This window comes from Chenopodium quinoa, unplaced genomic scaffold, assembly GCF_001683475.1.
Source record: "Chenopodium quinoa cultivar QQ74 unplaced genomic scaffold, ASM168347v1, whole genome shotgun sequence".
Taxonomy (NCBI): Eukaryota; Viridiplantae; Streptophyta; class Magnoliopsida; order Caryophyllales; family Amaranthaceae; genus Chenopodium; species Chenopodium quinoa.
The window spans coordinates 618,112-638,744 of record NW_018743812.1 but is presented as its reverse complement, the minus strand read 5'-3'; the positions used below and the strand labels follow the sequence as shown (position 1 = coordinate 638,744).

At 35.8% G+C, this 20,633-nt stretch overlaps 2 protein-coding genes across 11 annotated transcripts; one reads left to right on the top strand and one right to left on the bottom strand.

Moving 5' to 3' along the window:
• Positions 1 to 1,651: 1,651 nt before the first annotated feature.
• On the bottom strand, positions 1,652 to 4,739 carry LOC110685349 (F-box/LRR-repeat protein At1g06630-like). 2 transcript variants are annotated; one of them, XM_021861865.1, is made up of 4 exons: positions 4,120 to 4,739; positions 2,636 to 3,626; positions 2,380 to 2,535; positions 1,652 to 2,281 (listed from the first exon to the last, which is right to left on the bottom strand). In XM_021861865.1, the coding sequence occupies exons 1-4, from the start codon at positions 4,149 to 4,151 to the stop codon at positions 1,958 to 1,960; spliced, it is 1,503 nt and encodes a 500-aa protein (XP_021717557.1). In that variant the 5' UTR covers positions 4,152 to 4,739; the 3' UTR covers positions 1,652 to 1,957. The 2 variants fall into 2 exon arrangements, with proteins under 2 accessions (XP_021717557.1, XP_021717556.1); XM_021861864.1 differs by having other exon boundaries at positions 2,630 to 3,626; positions 4,120 to 4,737.
• An 11,035-nt stretch (positions 4,740 to 15,774) lies between these two features.
• LOC110685348 (probable 3-beta-hydroxysteroid-Delta(8),Delta(7)-isomerase) lies at positions 15,775 to 20,543 on the top strand. 9 transcript variants are annotated; one of them, XR_002503992.1, is made up of 6 exons: positions 15,775 to 16,064; positions 16,173 to 16,282; positions 17,444 to 18,022; positions 18,104 to 18,212; positions 19,070 to 19,132; positions 20,437 to 20,542. XR_002503992.1 is itself a non-coding variant. In XM_021861861.1 (5 exons), the coding sequence occupies exons 3-5, from the start codon at positions 17,471 to 17,473 to the stop codon at positions 19,113 to 19,115; spliced, it is 294 nt and encodes a 97-aa protein (XP_021717553.1). In that variant the 5' UTR covers positions 15,776 to 16,064; positions 16,173 to 16,282; positions 17,444 to 17,470; the 3' UTR covers positions 19,116 to 20,336. The 9 variants fall into 9 exon arrangements, 3 of the variants coding, with proteins under 3 accessions (XP_021717553.1, XP_021717552.1, XP_021717554.1); XR_002503991.1 differs by having other exon boundaries at positions 20,446 to 20,459; XR_002503993.1 differs by lacking the exon at positions 20,437 to 20,542 and having other exon boundaries at positions 15,776 to 16,064; positions 17,444 to 17,609; positions 17,940 to 18,022; positions 19,070 to 20,336.
• The last annotated feature ends 90 nt before the right edge of the window (positions 20,544 to 20,633 follow it).

Below are 20,633 nucleotides of genomic sequence, written 5' to 3'. Positions count from 1 at the left end.
AGAAGACTCAACTATGAAGATTTTGTACACCCAGCCTATCATATTGCCACTTATGCTGCTACATATGCTCCAGCATTTCATGTAATGCCAGGACATAACCAATGGGGTGATTCTGATAGGCCTCAGCCTCAGCCCCTGTTTACAGAGCCATGCCAGGTAGACCCTCTAAAGAGAAAAGGAAGAAAGCACAGGGAGAGGGAACAGGTAAGAATATGAAGAGAGCAAGGAAGCCAAACACATGTGCCAGATGTGGTGGTAAAGAGCACAATGCCAGGAAAAGTTTTAGGCCTCTAAAACCACCACCTGCTGAAAACAAAGGTGGTAGGCCTAGGAAGCAAAAAGGGGTAGCAACCTCAACAGCACAAACATCTACTGCAGCAACCGACCCCTCACAGCAGCCACAATTACAGTCACTGTCTCAAGGTCCACCTCTGTCTCAGGCATCAACACAGCCTTCCCAGCCAACAGTTACTCCAGCTGCATCAAGTCAAGCAAAGGGCAAAGAAAAGGTCCCTGTTGCTAAGCCCAGGAAGCAGAAGACCACCTCAATGAGTAGGATACTGCAGGGATCAGCTTCTAAGTCTTAGTTGTGCTAGCTTAAATTAGCTTTCATGTTTTGTATGTCACTTATGTGTATGTGACTTTTATGTTTATGTATGGACATGTTTAACAGCATTTTGGAACTTGGGTAGCCTTTTGGAACTTATGTGTTGTATTTTGAATGCTCTGGAATGAATTAAACAAGAATATTGAAGCATTTTAGTTCCAAATATGTGTTCATTTCATTTCTCATTGATAATAATATGGTTCATTACAAATTTCCAACTAAGAACAACCAAATTGGTTCATTACAAATTTCCAACTAAGAACAACATGCCTAAACAACTAATACAACCTTTAACCAAACAGTTTCACAACTAATGTACTAGCCAACACTGATACAATTGCACACAACACTAGCAAGATGAACAACTGATCATTACTAATCACACCATCACCGACCTTGTTTGCAATTGGATGTCTAGGCATTTGCTGAACTTGCTCAATCAGTCTTCTGTTCTCATGCTCCAAACATGTCACTCTTGCCTTTAGGACATTTTGGTCAGTGGCCATCCTGTGTTTCTCAGCCAACAACACATTTATCACATCCTTCTGCCAATTAACCATGTCAGTTACACCCCTTCATTAATTGCGCAACTACAATGAACAACAAACAAAGAAAAATTTCTATTTGCAAAAGTAAACTTGAAATTGATGTGGGATTGCCACCTTACCCTTGTTCGACTCGCGTTAAATGCCTTCAATTGGCCTTCAATTGTAGTTTCTAGGTTAAGAATTGAAGTTTTCTTCTCAAATTAGGGTTAATAAGGGAGGGAAATTGTAGGGGAAAGGGGAAATCGAGGAAGAAGAGGGAAAGGGAAAAAAAGAAAAAACAAAATCATTTAAGAGGTCACGTGACCGGCATGTGGCATTTTATGGCCGGAATATAAAGGTCAACGCCGGAGTTTGATCAAAGGACCCTCCTCACAACCAAAACACCATAAAAGGACCTTCTGTGCCACTTTTTTTTTTTTTAAAGGACCTTCCTTGCAATTTTTCCTAATAATAATAATAAAAAGAACAATAATAATATAAAAAACATAAATATAAATTAATAAAATTATTTAAATAGTATATCCATTTTAAAAGTTGTTCAAAAAGAATTAAACAAATTACAGGCGGCCCGGTGCCCGGGGCCGTGCCGTGCCGTGGGCTGGGGTGTGCTAAATGGTGGCCCGGCATGGCACGACACGGGCCACCACCAGGCACGGCGAGGCACGGCCCGCGGCAGCCCAGCACGGCACGTTGCCCACCTCTACTATCAGTCATGTCTTTATAACTTAGTACAGAACACACGGAGAAACGTACGAGGCACTGCCAAATTGGTTATTCAACCTACTACAGAGTGCCCATACAATCAGTCCCCTCTACGGACTTTTATTGAACAAGTCTTTGAGGCTCTTGGTAGCTTCTGTAATGTCTCGTTGAGTGATATCCTTTCAGTCTCTGACTTCCAACATTCCAAAGCTACATCCAATTCCTCCAAAACTAATGAGCTTCTCAGAAAATATTTAACCACTTCCAGTTCCCATTCTGTCAGCTTGTAATCGTGTACTGAGATTCTTTTGAGATTACTCGCCAAACAAGACGGGATTATGGGAGTACAACTCCAAGACTTACACTCTTGCCCAGACATCTCCATATATTGTTCATCGTCCTCACCATCATCAAATACGATTCCCTGAAAATATAAGAGGATAAAGTCGTATATCAACAACATTCACAAGAATAGTTAAAAAGTCACTTTAAATTATCTGGAATAGAAGACATCACACTAACCTCCAGTAAACTAAGTGTTTCTAGAAAAGGCGCACAATTAAGCAGCTCCATCAACAATGTATACCAACTAATAAAGAAAGGACAACCAAGCTTCAAATGATTCAGATTACGAAAGACAGGCAGCTTAAGCTGCTCTGATTCACAACAATGCAGAGCCTAGATCAAAGAGCAAATCAGTCAACTCTTTTGATAAAGTACAGTAGTATTTCTGAAGCACAAACAAAAGGTTGAAGGTGATCAAAGGACAAACCATTACACATTCTCTCATCAGAATCAAACGACGAACATTAGACAACCGCCAAAGAAGGTTAAGCGTATCCTCAGGAACACTTTGGTTGATTTCAGCTTCAACAAGAGCATTCAGATCTCCAATGCAGTAGTGAGATGCAGAAACGTCGTCATACATTAGATACTCCACATTAGTAACATCAAGTACAACCTCGGTCCTTAGGTAACTACTACCAAAACAATTAGTCATTACAGATAATCTACGAAGTGATGGTGAAGATATAATAATGGGTTTCAAAGGATTCCAGTAACCATCCAGAGTCAAGTGTTCAAGGGATGGACAGCTTGAAACTAGCCTAGTCGCGAAGTCACCATCAGGAATGACGGGTAAAGTGAGATTGAACTCTTTCAAGTTTGGCAAACAGAAAGACAGAGGAACTTCAAGATGAAGATTCACATCGATCTTTAACACCTCGAGTGTTGGACAACCAAAGAGGGCCGAAGGCAGCTTACCGGGTTCCCTAACGCGAGCACGAATGTCAAGTTCTTTAACCCCACGGGTTAATGGAAAACACATCCAAGTATTAAGATGCATAGGGTTTAACTGAGGTAAACAACCTTGTTTACACCTTCTAAATTTGTAAGGGCTTAGATCATCCCTGCCAAAGTGAAGTCTAAAAGTGGTAATGTTGTGAGAGTGACACAGTTGCAATAAGTTATCAACAAATCTCTTGAAATTGGGGAAAGAATCAGGCATACAAGGACGGTCCACACAAAGAGATATAGGTGAGTCGTCAAAATGGAGTCGTGTTACCCAGGTGAAAACACGCCTCCATCGCCTAGACAATACACTGGTAACAACAGCATCCTTAGTAGGAAGGAATGAGAGTATGTCTCCTAGTAGAGCATCAGGTAAACTGCTGATTCTATCTTCTAACAGTATACCATTACCATGAGCAGAATCCCCTTTTTTGAGTCGTTTAATGGGCCTACGCTCCTCCAAGTCTAATAACTTACACCTGAAGGAGGAAAAATATATCAGAAAATAATCAATGGGTTTGAAATTGAAACCAGTGTTACCTAATTCACCAAGAGAACCGAATCTCATGTAGTAACAATATTGTTTTTTGGGTAAATAGGGGAATTTTATATTACGGATTACCAAAACAATGAAAAACAAATTGCAAACAAAGTAGAAACAAAATAACAATCGCAATTGGAACAGTTTGAATTATTTCATAAAATCCAAACTTTAGCAATAAAAAACAAGTCTTTAGAGTCAGATGATCAAGTTTTCGCCTTTACTTCCAAAAACCAACCATTAAATTTTTATTCAAGAGAATTCAATCAAGGCAAGCCCTAAATTAACAATAAACCAAACACAGAAGAAAAAGTAAACCCAGAAAACCCAGATTTAAAATTCGATCAAAATTAAAACCATAACATGATCTCTTTGATACATAGATCATAACTAATAAATAAATAGAATTAAATTAGAAATATAGAACAAACCTACGGACTGGATTGGAGGAGGTAGCACCCATGTCCCTGGATTGGAGATCTTGGCAATTCTGGAATTTGAAATACAGTTTTTGTGGAGGGAATAAATAAGGAAGGATAAGGAGGGAGAGACTAAGAGAGGGACGATGTTTGCATCAGGATCAAAATTATAGTCGCAGTCCTTGCCTCCTTGCATATCAATTTCTTCTTTTTTCTGGATTTTTTTTTTTTTTTGAAAGAATCTTTTTTCTGGATTATGTACTACGTATTTTTTTATTTTTTTATTTTTTTCTTTCTTTTTTGTTAATCCGTGTATTTTTTTTTCTTTTTTTTCCCCTTACTTAGTGCTTTGTTTTCCAGTAAAATCATGCTTGAGTTTTTATTTTTAAAAATATTAAAACGTGTGACCGTGCTAAATTGTTAATAATGTGATTTATATGGGTTACAAGTTTACAACGTTTCTCAATGGGTAGTTTCAATCACTTATATCACTTATGTCTAATATAAATGGTTAAAATGGACAGAACATATCATAAACACAAATTTTAAATCTGCAAATAATATCAAAATAAATGAAACAATATAAGTTAAGCATAAAAGAAGAACCTCACTTTTAACATTTTCACCGTTAAGGACCTTTCACTTTTTTTTTCACAATTAAGGACCTAACATTTACTTTCCGGTGATAATTAACATCAATTAACTCAAGGTGAGTTAGACCTTGGTTAACTGACATAAACACATTATTACTTAGCTAACATGGCATGGGAAAGGGTGCTATTTTCTCTTATTGAACTTGATTCCCTATTCTAGAAGCGTTCCTCCAGTTTGGCTAAGGAAGCGAAGGCAATTCTTCATAATTTCAACCCGATTCTCAGTAATTTTGCAAGGTGCTTTCGTTTCTTATGTATTCGAGTTGTTTTCTTGAGAAAATTGTAATTTTTTTTTTTTGGCGGGTTTAGTTAGGGTTTAGGGTTTTGATGATATTGATTATCAACTGCGCTTTTTTGATAATTTGTTTTTGTTGTTCATGAAAATATTGGTTTTGTATGTATGGTGTTATTCGAATTGTTTTTTGTGAATTGGAAGGGAATGACGAACACAGACCCTAGGTTTTAATGGTTACTCTAATTTTTATTAATATGAGAAATTCTTCCAAAACCCAGATTTAAAATTCAATCAAAACCAAACAAACCCATAACATAAAATCCAAACTTTAATTATTCAAGGCAAGCCTTAAATTAGATGGAAGACTTTTGAATGGCGACAACAAAATGGTAGCCACTCCAATTGATGAAATCTCAGCCGTTCATTTGTATCTGATTAATTATGGCCCTTCGATCAGATGACTTTGTAATTTTACCAAAAAAAAAAAAAAAAAACAAAAAACAACAAAAAAAAATTAACCAAGAAAAATTAAGAAATCCCCCCACGTTTGTTTTCAGTTCCTTCTCCTTTAATTTTTTTTTTTTGGGAAAAAAGAAAACCCTAAATTTAACCTAAGAAAGAGAAGAAGGGATCAAAACTCGATTTCATATAATTAGATGAACATAACAATCAATTGAAGAAGGATTTGCAAAGGAGAAGGGGTGAAAGAGAGAGAGAAAAGAATAGCAGACTACGAAGTACGGTACATCAGAAGAGAAGGAAACTGAAGAAAATTGGGGGGATTTTTTTTTTTTTTTGGTCAAAGTTGTTTTTTTTTTTTTATTTTTTTTTTTATAAAACTACCAAGTCATCTCAACGAACAGCCTGATTGCCAAATACAAATTAACTGTTGTGATTTTATTTAGTATAGTGGCTACCATTTTATTGTAGCCATTGTACGTAAAACTGTCCTAAATTAACAATAAATCAAACATAATAGAGTACATGAATTCAAAAAATAACCTCAAAATTCTTCGAAAACCCAGATTCAAAAGTCGATCAAATTAAACAAACCCATAACATAATCTTTTTGATAAACAAATTACTGCATACACAGATCATAACTAATAAATAAATTTAAATTAGAAATATAGTAAGTAAAGTTGTCACACCTAAGGACTGGATTGGAGGACGCACCACCCATGCTATGTTCCTGGATTGTCCATCTTGGTTGCCTACATTCCTACAATAAGTTTACAAATCTTCCTAATATATTTGAAGTAGAATTCATTAAATAGTGACGATTTGATGACAATTCACCCATATAATACAATCTAACGATTTGATGCATCAATGGAGCAAAAAAAAAAAAGAAGAAAATAAGCAGAAATATATCGTGTATTTTGTCAATGTCAACCTTGTATTTCTCTGGTTCTCTCCATCATATTACTCAAATGTCGGGTAAGCATACCCCATAATATCATATTTGCATTCACCAAAATACCAAACTCAATTTTTTATGAGAAGATAATAACCAAGGTTCAACTAATAAATTAATACTCCCCCGTCCCATAATATTTTTCTTATTTGTGTACTTTCCAAAAAAATTCAATTACAAATGTAAAATAATAATTGCAAATCATACATTTTTCAAATTCTTTAATTCTTGTGAAAATTTCACAATGGAAAATACATTATGGGACGGAATGAGTAGTTGATAATTCGAATATCAAATAAAGATGATAAGTCGAGTATACACGACAAAGCGGTGGCAAGATGTTTGCTACATAGTTAATGGCAATTGAGTTTTATAGGCCCCACCTACCAATTATTCCAAACTAAACTTCGACGGCTCGTTTCAACATAATTCAGCAGCAGCGAGTATCATCATTCGAGATAGCATCGGCAATCTTCAATGCGCATGCACGTTCAACCTCGGCAACACTAAAGCTTTCATAACTGAAGCATTTGCTCTCCACAAGGGCATCCTGCTTGCGATGGAACAAGGCATCAAAAACATCCATATATTGAAGGCGACAATGTCATGGTTATTAACTCAGTTAAAGGTTTATAGGCGGCCCTGCGGCAGATTGATCATATCATTGCAGACATGCGTCTTATTCTCAACAACTTCAACAGTTGGAGCATTCGACACGTATATCGTGAAGCAAATCGAGCAACTGACTGAATAGCTAATGTTGGTCTTTTAGTTAGTGATAGTATGGACATTATACCTTGCAATAACTCTAGTTTATTTCCTATTCTTGTATCCGACGCATTAGGAGTTCCCCTCATGAGGAGGGTCTCCTAATGTTCTTTCTTTTTTCTTACCTTTTCAAAAAAAAAAAAAAAGAGTTTTGTGGGTGGTAGGCGTGTCGCGTACCTATAAAAAATAACCTAACAGACCAATACTAATGTAGACTGGCAAGTAAGGGTCGGATCCCAAGAGACTAAAGTTCAAAAATAATTAAATAGACTCGAATTTCTACTAAGCAAGAATCAATTATAATCAATTATCTAAGGAACTAAGTATGAGAAGAATTCGAAAATAAACTAAATGAGATGATTAAATCAAGTACTTAAAACATCCAAGATCTAGTTTCGCCACAATTATTATCGATGCAATTGTAATTCTACCCTTAACATACGATTTCAATCGAACGGGGAAAAGTAAACCCTAATTAATACCAAGGATCTCTCTCGAGTATCAATGGCTTCCCTAACATACAATCAATCCTATTCTCATGGTATCTTGCATATTAAAGACATTAAACACATTACTCTGACTTCTCAATTATCAAACATAACTACTCTCGTGATATGAATCAAACCCTAAATTAATTTACTCAAATCCGTTTATACCCAACTCTCGCTGTGATAAAAACAATGGAATAATCGCAATACTATAGTTACGTCTAACCTAGCATTGGCATAATCACAATCAATTTAGCAATTCAATTGTTAAAGTCATTAAAGAATTTAAAGATTTAATTCATGCATCAATAATAATAGGGCTACACTAGACCTTGAATTAAAGAATCTACTCACACATGATTAAAGAAACAAAAACAATAATAAATAATGAAAACATAATTAAATAACAAAGGATGAATAATAAATACCAAATCTTGAATAGAATTGAAAGTAGAAAGTTTGAATCTTGAATCTTGAATTACAAAAATTTAGAAAAATAATGGGGAACTCGTTCTTAATAATAGGAATTGAAAAATAATATAAACTTAATGATTCCCCCAGAAAACAAGGCTAAAAAGTATTTATATAAACCTAAAAAGATAAGAAAATCGGCCAAGCCTTGGCGCACAAGAATCCCAAGAGGCACGGACGTGCCTGGCTGCTCTGATGGGCACGGACGTGCCCTCCTGCTAGGCACGGACGTGCCTAGGGTCGAAACAAAGGGTGCTGCATATGGCTTGGAGGCACGGACGTGCCTCAGAGTAGGCACGGCCGTGCCTAGCTCTAAAATTCCCTATTTTGCCTTTTCTTCAATCATCAAGCTTCATGGGCCTTGGCTTAACTTCATGGCTTCGTAATGGATCCAAATTAGCTTCATTATTCTTGAAAAACATCAAAAACGACAAAACTACCCATAAAAGCATCGGATTATCAAAACTAAACCAAAATACGCCAAAACGGACTCAAAAACTCAACTAAACTAACAAAACTAACTAAAAATAAGCCAAATAACATACACAAAACACGACATATCAGTGGGATATGTAAGAGTATTCAAGATTTAAGAGGGCACGGGGTTGGTTCATAGATCGAGGGGAAAGAGAATTGAAGAGGGCAAGGGAGTATTGAGAATTAAAGATGAAAAAAGAGGAGAGTGATTTAGGCTTCGTTTGTTTTTGCTAGAATATGATTTTCCTTCATTTTTCCTTTTCCTTTGTTTGTTTTGTTAAAGGGTGGAAAACAATTTTTCCATGGGTGGAAAGTTACTTTTTAATGAAGGAAAACCATTTTCCTTTTGTAAAGAAAGTATGCCACATTTTCCTCTTTATTCATCACTTCTCTATTTTCTCTCCTCTATCCTTCCCCTCCCTTCTAATCCCCTAAATTACTAACCTATCCCCAAATATATTACTAAGGGCCTGTTCTCTTAAGCTTAATTTCAGTTCAGCTCCAATCAGTTTAGTTCACTTCAGTTCCTAATTTCCTTCTCTCATAAAATATTCATTTCAGCTCTATTCAGTTCAGTTCTGTTCAGCTCCAAACAATTCAGTTTAGTTTAGTTCAGTTAAGTTCAGCTCAGTTCAATAAATCAGAACAGGCCCTAACTCATACCCAAAAGCAGCCCTTTCCCCTCACTTATTCCCGGGCAGCCCCTCCCCTTCCCCGTTAACCCGCCCCACTTCCCTCGAACCTCATCAAAATTAGCGGCAAGATGCGGTTGAGAAGGTGGTATTTATGGTGGTGTTGGGTGGTCGGGACAGCAGGAGGTGGTTGGTTTGTTTGAAAGTGGATTTGTGTGGTGGTTTTAGGATGGGTTTGTGTGGTGGTTGGTTTGGCTTTAGGTTGGGTTGGATTGGCTTTAGTATGGGTTGGTATGGTGGATTTAGGGTAGGTTTGTGTGGCTGGAGACCTTTATGGTTGGGTAGCTTGAGAGGTGGGTGTAGGGTGGTTTTTGTGAGTTGGAGTAGGTGGGGTGGTGTTAGGGCAAAAAGGGGTGGTTTAAGGTGTGTAGAGGGCGGTTACGGGTAGGCGGTGGTGATGGTGGCTGGACAGTGGTGGATTCAACGATGAGATGGTTCTGGTGGCTTAGGTGGTGGGCAAATAGGTGGGTAGGTTAGTCATTTACTTGTTTAAGGTTAGTAACTTAGCCATCCTAGCATGGGTTATATATATAGTCGGTTTATAGGTAAGTAGTAATAGTATGTAAGAGTATGTGAAACCTACAACACGCAGGCCTAATGATATAAATAAAGAATTGAGCATGTCACGAGTAGAGAGTATCGTGCCATATAAAAAACATAGTCCCTTAATTAGAAACTTAGTCCCTTCATTTATTTTTATCCGTTTCAGATTTATAAGGACCTATGTTTTTTTTTGGAAATTTGGCAAGTAATTAATGGAAAGGACCTATGTTTTTACTCTGGTGGGTTAAAGTGTAGTTAGTTGACCGGATTGTTAACTCTAGGTCCCATACGGTGAAAAAAAAAAACATTGAGGTCCCAAAAGGTGAAAAATCTAAAAATTAGTCCCCATCTTTATACTTAACTCACATTTTGCATTTTTTTTAATAAATATAATGTGTGAATATATATTAAGTTAATTTTGTCAACTTTAATTTACAGCGATATTAATCGACGTTTATGTTGATTGAAATTTACTACTAGTACTTTAATTATGTTTTCTATATTGATTGAAGATTAGATTATTTACTCATTGTTGTTGCTTGATTTTGCGTGACTAATGATTGTCTTTTGAGTTGAGATGACATGACATTTGACATGGCATATGTGAGAGGAGAGTATTGGGGGTTTGCTTAACCCTCATTCATCCTATATTTTCTTAATTATATACTTCCTCCTTCTTTATAATTGCAACACTTTCTTAAAATGGAAATGTCACAATAGCTGCAACACACCATAAAAGGAAGGTTTTTATGGTGAAAATTGTACTATTACCTTTAATTAAAACACATGGCCCACTTGATTATACTCCTAAAAACATATTAACCCCATATTAAGTGTATTATATTATGTGAGGTCCACTTTTCATAAATAACGTGACAAATTGTGTGTTGCAACTATAAAGAAATGGAGGAAGTAGATTTTTTGGGTATAAACATTAAATGCACTTCCTAAAATCATACAAGTTTGAGAATTTTTGACAAAAGTACGAGTAAATTGGTGTAATTAATGCTTAATTTCTTACATTTCCTTTTTTAGTTTCTACATGCAGAGTGCTGCACATAGCTTGTTGGAGTTTATGGTTTAGTCACATTGATTTAGTTAGTTTATGTTTGTTTCTTTAAATTTAGGAAGTTTGTTATTAGCATTAGTGTTGAGTTGACTCCCTTAGTATTTTGATGATTGACATAACAAAACAAACTTTGACTAATGATGTGTGTTAAGTCTTGGTAGAACAAAAGATTCAGGTACAAGCTACATGTTCCGGAGTAGGAACAAAGGGATTGGAAGTCTTGACGTTGATATGCAAGCTTTCAAGAAAAACAAGCAAACTCCAGTACTTAGGATTCTATGTAAGCACAAAAGAATTTAAGTGTGTGAAGGAACTTATAATGAACTTAGTGTTCCAGAAGGAACTTAATGTTTTAATCAGAAAATGATTTCAACGTAAGTTTTCAAATCAGTTTTAAAGTCCTTGAAATAAGGATAGAATAAAACCAGTTTTGAAAAGATATATTTTGCAAATAAATAAAAGATAAATAAATCTTTAATTTAAAAGATAAGTTTATTATTTTTTAAATTAAATTATTATTTAAAAGTTTTATCTTTTTAAATATCTTTTTAATAATAATTATCTTTTTAATAAATATCTTTAACTGATTTTTGACCAAGTAAAATTGGTTGCCTAATATTAAGGAATCACGTTGAAAGCCTTGAGAGAAAAGTCAGGGAAACCTTACTTCCCACTCTCTGATCAACGTTCAACAACTTCCAAGTTGAAGTGAATGTGGAACATGGGAAGAGTGGGGAACAAGGTTGAGACTTTCCATCTCACTATAAAAGACTTGCAACGTACTCTGATTTTGGTGTGGAGCAACAACGAAAACATTCAGTTCATAGAGTTTCAGAGCTTTCACGTTTTAATATAAAAGAGTGATGAGTTCCTTCCTGCCTTAATCTTCTCAAGTGTATTAGAAAATCTTGTAATTACATTTGTAATTGGGATTGGGGTTTGTGAGAGTTGTATTTGTGAGGCTTGAGTGAGTCTATCACAAAGTATAAGTGATTCAGAGTCGAATCACAGAGAGTGAGAAGCTACGGTTGAGGGACCGTAGTTGGGATACTTGAGTTCCTAGAGGAACTTAAGTGCAGGCTGAATATTCACAGTTGTAAATGAGTTTTTGCATAGTGAAATAATTAGAAAAGCCATCTCGTGTGTTCTCTCTCTTTATACTTAGTTTAATTTCCGCATAAAGTTCATAAATTTTTAAAGACTACAATTCACCCCCCTCTTGTAGTAGACATCATTCTAACAATTAGCTTGTATATATAAATACTCCAAGCTTGTACTATTTTCATAAGACAACAACAATAATAAAATGTAGTCTCATCTTATCCTCTCATCTCTCACGAGCTCTAAAGCTCTTCAACTATGCCAATCTTCTTCATCATTTCTCCTACTTTCTTTCTTCCTCCTTCCCTCAGAATCACGAATTCTAACATAGCTTTTTTATTTTTGTTTTCTTGTGATGTAGCAGTGAATTTTGTAGGAAGTTGGATTTTTGTTTTCCAATAAAATCATTGTATAGAGAAAGATACAAATCATGCGGAATGAATGTTATAGATTAGATGTTCTTGGGGAGGGGTTGAGTGTTTTGAATGGATTGGGGAGGGAATGAATGTAAGTGCAAGATTAGGCTTTTGGAGTTTTCTCCTTAAAACTGACTTCTCCGTTTATATATTAGATTAAACTAGTTTGTGGCTCGGGCGATGCCCCGAGTTTTGTTTAAATACAAAATTAAAAAATTACTTTAAATTTAAAATAATATTTTGAAAACAATATCTTAAATTTAAAATAAATTCAAAAAATGGGAAAAAATATATGGGAATTGAAAGAGAGATGTAGTAGTATACATGTAAATATTAATCTGTGTAATTGCTTAACTGGTTAACTGGTTTTTCATCTAGCAAATTACTCGTATCATTTATGGAATCAACAACCATTACAAATTAAATTGTAATTTATTGTGTAATTACTTAGAAGTTACATTCTAGAGAAAATTAAATACGAAGGTTACACATATGAATTTTTTTTAGAGTGATGATACATAGAGTGACATGTAAGGGTGACACATAGCAATGACATGTCGCCAAATCATATTGATGCAACGGTGACACATGGCATTACCACGTTGTCCCTTTGTGTTTTAATAATATTATTATAGATGTCCTTAGTATTAATGTTATAAAATAAACATCTTTTTATTATTAGTTATTTACCAAACACTTTTAAACAAGCAACTAATATAATTGATTAGTCAAACAAATTAATACAATCAACTAGCCTTACATGCTAATAACTGAATACGTGAATTGCTAAACCACGTCCGGTTTTTACCGGGTAACGCCCGTATTTTAACATGACTTTACAAACATGCCCCCTTATAAAATTTACCCTATTTCACCTTCACTTTCATTTTCTTTAACCACTATCTAACTTGTTACCCCACCAACCACCAAACAACCATCACCTACGAACAACCACCACGTCATATCTTTTTTTTAAAAAAAATTGCTTTACTCTTCACCAATTAGCGCAAACGGTAAATGGACGAGTTTAAGAAGCTACGAGGCCACTGGAAAGGTCGTCGGAGCATACGGAGTCGGTGAATGCTCTGAATTTTTGTCGGTTTTTTTTTTTTTTTTTTTAATTTCGTAATCATAGAAGGCGCCTTAAATTTAGATTCACCCTTGGAACATTCTAAAATTTTAGGCGTTCAAGGGGGGAAACGCCTGAAATGTTAGAATGTTATGGGGGGAAACGCCTGAAATTTTAGAATGTTTCGGAGGAGATTCTAAAATTTCAGGTGTTCCTTCCATGGAACATTCTAAAATTTCAGGTGTTTGTCTGGAACGAGTGAAGTTAAAAAAAAAAAATGTAAAACAAGTACCTGATCGCCAACCCCCTTACCTTTTCGATTTCTTGACATTTGTATGACATATTAAGCAGAAAGTAAAATATAGTTGGGGCTAAAGTCAAAAGATATAGCGTCTTGGCCTGTACCTAAAGCCCAATCATGATATCTATTTCAATGTAGATGTCAACTAACTTAGTAAGATCGAATTCCACCTATAGTCCTACTCGTATATCATAAGATTGTATATATAGATACATACGATAGTGAATGGGTTGCGATATAAAGAAGATGGTAGTTTGGTGGACAGTAAAGCAAAGAAAAAAGCACAACATTTGCTGTAACACCTTGAGGAGATTGGCCTTCCATAACATAACAAAGTCATACACTGTCTACAGAAAGCACTGCCAATAATCTGCTTGTTCAAACCATTAGAGTGCCCAAATATAAGGTCACCGTCTTTATAACTTAGTACAGAACACAATGAAAAGAGCACTAATAAATACAAGTATTAGCTTATTCATACGGCCATACTATCAGTTAGAGGTGGGAATGGGCCGTGCCGGCCCACGGGCGGCACGGGCCCAGCAAGAGATTGGCCCAGCCCGACACGAGCCTTCCAGCGGCACAGCACAACACGATGACCGATAAGTAGGCCGTGGGCCGTGCCGTGAACACAATTTCAAGAATCCGGCACGAGCACGGCACGAACCCGCGGGCAGCACGGTAGTTTGGCCCGTTAGCATGGCACGCCAGGCACGGCCATAAAATAAAATAAATATAATAATAAGCAAAAATTGCATGGAAGGTCCTTTTAAGTGGTCGACCTTGTGAGAAAGGTCCTTTTAAAAAAAAAGGTGGCACAAAAGGTCCTTATGGCGTTTTGGTTGTGAAGAGGGTCCTTTGACCAAATTCCGGCGTTGACCTTGATATTCCGGCCATAAAATGTCACGTGCCGGTCACGTGACCTCTTAAATGAATTTTTATTTTTTTTTCTTTTTTTCCTTTTCCCTCTTCTTCCTCGATTTCCCCTTTCCCCTACAATTTCCCTCCCTTATTTCCATTAAACATCTTGACATGACTAGTAGCTACCACCATTAATGGCGAATTAATGGTGAATTGCAATCTGGCAGGAGATTAACTAGGTGTTCTTTCTCTTTGATAAGTCTTAATTCTGTTGGTGTTCTGTCTCTTTCAAAGTAGTGAATTTTATTTATTTTTTTTTCCAAAATTGCTAATTTTTTCTGTAAAAATGGTGAAGAGCAACCCATAACGGAAAAGCAAGTCAAAAGGGAAAAGCAAATCCAACATCTTTTCATTCAAGCGCGTAACTAGGCTCAGGTACGTTCTTCCCAAAATTTTAATTTTGTTTTTACAAATTGCGTATTAAAATACTCAATGTTGGGAAAAAGACAAACAATTAGGGTTAATTACCTAATTAAATATGTGTACTTAGTGGTTGGATGTTGTTACTGTGTTGAATTTGTTTCCTTCTGTTGTGTTTTTTGCATAAAATGCGCAACCCTAGATTTGCTTTGTTGATTGTGTTTAATTTGGTACTTAGATGCTAATTTATGTGATTGGTTGTTCAGGTTTAATTGCCCAATTGAAGTGTTGAAAATGTCGAAGCCAATTAACATAAGACTATATTATGGTGGTAGTTTTGTGACTAGAAAGGGGAAAACAACTGATGAGTATGGTGATAGTGAGTTTTATGGTCCGTCTTTGCACCCTAATGTCGAGGAAGTGTGTTACTTTGAATTTGTGGACTGGGTTAAGAAGGAATTAGGGTACACTGAAATGGGTGAGTTATGGTTTAGGAAGCACGGGTACAACTTATACACTAGTAGAAAAAATGAATTAGGCACCGCACCTTTTGCACCGGTTCTTGAAAACCGGTGGCAAAAGAAATGGGCGGGATAAGCTAAATGACTTTTCGCACCGGTGCGAATTACAAACGAAAAAAAGGGAGAAGAGCGATTTGGCACCGGTTCTAACCGAAACCGGTGCGAAATGTTAAAAAAAATAAAAACGGTTTAAGGCTTTCTTTCTTCTTTTTTCTTTTTCCCCCTGCTTTCCCTCTTCGTTCTGCTCTTCTCTTTCCCTCCCATTTTCGCATCTCCTGCTCTTCCTCCCAGCTTTCCCTCTCCGTTTTCGCATCTCCCTGTGTTTTCGCATCTCCTTCTGCACTCTATTGAAGCAGCTCGCTCTTTCTCCATTGAATTGGTTTACGCGCTTTCTCACTCCATTGAAGCAGCACCTCCATTGAACCAGCTCTGGCCTCCATTGAACTCACTTCGAGGTAAGATTTTTCTTGTGGTTGTGCGAATTCATTGATTTTCTTTCGCAATCTAGGGTTTGTCGTTGATTTTCTGTTCAATTTAGTAATTTTAGGGTTGTGGTAATATAGGGTTTGTCATTGAAGCGCGCACGGCTACATCTTTACCCTAACGGCCTCCTTGTCACGGCTACACCTCCACCGATTCTGAGCTTTCTCACCTCCATTGAACCAGCTTCGAGGTAAGATGATGGTTTTACCTTTAGTTTGCCTGATGAACCATGATAAAGAATTTGGAAATATCGATCAATACAACATCTATGCACCACCGTGTAATAACTCTGATGGCTCTGCTGCTGTTTCAATCCACAGGAGCATGAAGTTGCCTCGCCGTCCACATCATGTAAGTTTGAGTCTTACACTGTTATACTTATACCAGAATATGTCTGAAAATTGTGTTTCATCAATGAATTTTTTCTTTGATTCCTGTCAGATTTTGAGAAAGTTATCCGGGTATGATCCATGTACCGAAAAGTATGCTGAAAAATACTACAATAGGCCAGACGTGCAGAATGGGAAGGCTCTCCACGCTAATACCACTAAAATTCCGTATAAGTGGACTGCCTGCAGGAGAAAGTTGTGTTAATCTGATGGTATAATCAGGAGAAAATTCAAATGAAGTTGATGGTAATATTACATTATCTGTTTTTTGATGAGAAGGTTTGGACTTAGTAGAGAGCGGAGAATGTTATAGATAGGCGGACTAGGTTTAGACTATATATGTTCGGATGTTCTGCAAAGCATTGTTGTTTTAACGGAGTTTGATCTGTATTGATAATGTGTTCTCCTTGGCCCTAAACTAATTTTTAATCTTAAGAAAATGCGACATGATCTGTTTCTGTGCATTACAGCAAGTTTTCGATTTCTTCTATTACTTTCTTGCCTCATGGAGAGTTGACAGTTAATTTTGTGTATCAAGTAATCCTCCTGTAGTTACTGTCATACGGAGTACATCTTTTCCTTCGCTTGCATACAGAGAATTCCCACATATATGAGGCTGATGAGGAGCATGTTTAAAATCTACTAGTAGGAAGCTAAGGATTAGCTCGACTTCAAAATTTCTCCCGGTTAAAACCAGGGTGGTGAGACTGGTGACTGGCGAGGTTATACAACTCCATTAGCTCAGGGTCCCTGATAAGTTTAAGGCGGCCCTGAACTTAGAGTGTGACAGCGACCAATTAACTACATGCATTTATTTTGTAACTATATTACTGTATATAATCTTGCTTTTAATTCTTACATTACTTGTCCATGATTCATGATTGTATATATATTAATCTAAAACTTGTATGTACTGTCATACAAATCTCAAGTCAAACTTCTCTTTCTTTTAATTATTTAAGATCATTTGGGGAAGAACAGAAAGAAGAATGGAGGTTCATCTTCCTAATTTTCCAAAAGATTTTAATGCGTCAGATTTTATCCCTAATCTTTACTCTGCAAAAACCATTTTGGGTATTTTTGCTGCTGCTTCAATTGCTGTTTTCTGCTTCACATGGATTCTCTCAGGTATTATTTTTTTTCTACTCGATTTACTCTGTTTATATTCTAGCATCACGCCTCCTTAGATAAAATTTTGGTTCATATAGCCGACTATCATTGGGATTAAGGTTCTACTTCTTGTTATTGATTTACTCCTTCAATATATAGTAATTACTTCAAATGATTTAATCTTTGTTGATGGGTTATTTGTTTTGTTATCTAATAAGGGGAACAAGTGTAAAAAGGAAACAATCGAATGTGAAACATAGTAAAAACTCCGTAACATAAACGAATGGATATAGTAGTTGTTATTGTTGATTGATCTAACAAGTAACAACATGTCTGTAATTCTACAAGGACAAGACTGGATCCATTTTCGCCGAATTATGTAATTCTCTTGCTCATATCAATTAATTCAACTCCTTCAGTTAGTTTAAAGGGTGATTATTCTCACTTCACTATAATTCGACTACATTACCTTTTTTTTTCTTTTCGATTTGCTAATATTTTTGATTTTATAGGGAAAGAGTACAGCAAGGGTGATTCCAGATATTTGTCTCTTGATTCAACAACAATAGCTCTTGAAGCAATTTCAATCTTCGTATTTGGTCCAACCAACCTATTAGCTGCGTAAGTAACAATTAAGCAACATTTATCTTCTATCTGCTACGTAGTATACTTCTGTGGGTGTGGTCGTATGGAGCGGATAGTTTTATTATTGTCTATTATTAATGCCGTGTTTTTAAACAGACTTTCACTATAACTAACTTAAAAACTCATGCATTAGCACGGGCACATGCTAGTTTCATCAATTAGTTAAATATTATATAATGTAGGCTAATTTAAAATGAGCGTATCAAATGGATGAAGTTAGTCTTAGCACGATATATGTCGTATTTTCTTGATGGTATGATGGGACAAATGGACAAAAATTCAATTTAATATTACCCGTTATTGTGGCTCCCTAAAAAAAAACAAAACCCATTCTAGTCCAACTTTGTAGGTTGGATCCTTCTTTGAGGAGCTCAAGGCAGAGGAAAGGATAGGGAAATATGAACACATGCATTCTTAGTAATTTTAACTTTGATAGATTCCTAGTCGCGATGAACTTGATTCGAATAATGCAATGAACCAACTAGACTGAGCTTTGCTACTGAGTAATTCTTAATGGTATAGTCGTATGGTAGTTAGAGGTGTTAATTTGACCAGAAACCTAGGTCGAGGGGCTAACATTTGCGACTGTAAGAGGAGCAGGGCACGAAGTGCCGTTGTTCAAACCATGCTTTTATATATCCATGCTTTTATAGGATATCATTGCGTCCGGAGGGACTGATACAAATGCTGTTGTCTTTGATCGACCTTCTGGACAGATTGTATCTACACTAAGTGGTCATTCAAAGGTCTTTCTTATGCGTGGTTTTGCAATGCAAAAGCCATATGGACTAGTAAATGTTAAACTATTTACACTTCATTGCATTTTTTTGCAGGTTACCAGCATTAAGATTGTTCCACAGGATGAAAGTTCAGTTATAGCCGGATCTGCAGACAAGGTACTATTCTATCAGTTGTGATACACACCCTTTAAGCATACATTACTTCATAAGTGCAGAGAGTCTCTTACAGTCATTTTATTAATGTAACATGTATTGCTTTAACTTTCAGTGATTTTATTGTTGTATAATTTTCTATTACGAGATTTTTTTTCTTTTTTTCTTGCACTTTAATCTTTTTTCAATTGTATCCTTCAATTTCTGATTTTTTTGTTGCCATTCTGATTGGAAGACACTGTAGTTGTGTGACTTGTTGAAACTGCAATTAGTTTAGTGCTTGTGACAGTGTTTAAATTTCACTGCTTTGTAGTTGTCTTCCCTTAGCTTTAATCCTTCAATTCATTTTTCCTCTTTAATTTTTTGTTTCTTTCTATTAATTGGTTATTATTTTTAAATCCCTCCCTCCTTTGGCTCCCATTTGTTAGCTAACTTCTATAAAGCTGCGTTTATTTGTGATAGAAGTATTTTGTGATTTTTGTTTGGGTGAGTAGTTAGCTCCAGGAGATGAATATTAGAATTTCTTCGTTTAAAAACAGAAATTGATTAAGGTATTATTTAACATAATGTAATAGACTAACCCAGGGGTGGAGCATTATAGAAAATGACAATAGAATTCTGTTATGAGGTAGCTTGGGGAGTAATTTGAGAATAAATTATAGTAGAGAAGGAAAGAAAGCAGATTATACATATATAGTAGTGATCAAGGAGATTGAAAAGAATCAGAAAATTGCTGAGTGGATTTTACTTTGTTTTTAGCCTGTAGTTAGGAAGTCTAGCCATTTGGAGGTCTGGGATTGTAGGTGCGATATGATTTTTTAATCTTATCCGATTCCGATCAATTTTTAAAACTTTCCTAAAGTCTCTGCTTATTCGTTTATTCTGTATATCCATTTCTTTGCTTTACTACACTTATGAATTTCACTATATCACATTAGCTACACTGCCCTATTGAAATATTAGTCCTGGCAATAATTTTTGTCATATCACCATCCTTGTATATTTAGGTTTATTTGACATTCTGGCCTTATTTGGTTCTTCAACTCCAGAATTACTCATCTTGCTATCTTAGTTGGTCTGTCATGCTTCCAAGCTATCTGAAAATGAAAAACGTTGATAATTATATGATACTGTTTAGATGTCTAGAAAACAGTTTGGCAGGAACATTGCTTCGATTTGGCTTGCGATAGTTGGCTTCATCTTGGGTCATTTTTTAACAATTCAAGCCCAGACTTGTTCTTTATTGAGCCAAATATTTTAATATGTTCCATTTTTAACAATTCTAACCTAATGTTTGTTTATCCAAGTTTTGCAAGGTACAGAAAGGAGGTCCATTGACGAGCAAAGAACTTAATGAAGTTCGAAACATGTTGGCGTCTTTCTTCACATTTACTTTAATTTAAAATTGTTAACTACATTAATAATTAGTATTGTTTGTACATGAGACACTTTTTTTTTTTTTACAAGGAGTTGTAAATATATGGCACTTTATTGTATTGCATTT

Coding starts and splice junctions, on each gene's coding strand:
- LOC110685349 (XM_021861864.1), bottom strand. CDS start 4,151: ATGGGTGCTACCTCCTCCAATCCAGTCCGTAG. Junction 2,536..2,629: donor TGATGAGAGAATGTGTAATG/GTTTGTCCTTTG, acceptor TCTTTGATCTAG/GCTCTGCATTGTTGTGAATC. Junction 2,282..2,379: donor AAACACTTAGTTTACTGGAG/GTTAGTGTGATG, acceptor TTATATTTTCAG/GGAATCGTATTTGATGATGG.
- LOC110685348 (XM_021861860.1), top strand. CDS start 17,352: ATGATTCATGATTGTATATATATTAATCTAAAACTTGTATGTACTGTC. Junction 17,610..19,069: donor CTTCACATGGATTCTCTCAG/GTATTATTTTTT, acceptor ATTTTTTTGCAG/GTTACCAGCATTAAGATTGT. Junction 19,133..20,436: donor TAGCCGGATCTGCAGACAAG/GTACTATTCTAT, acceptor TGTTTATCCAAG/TTTTGCAAGGTACAGAAAGG.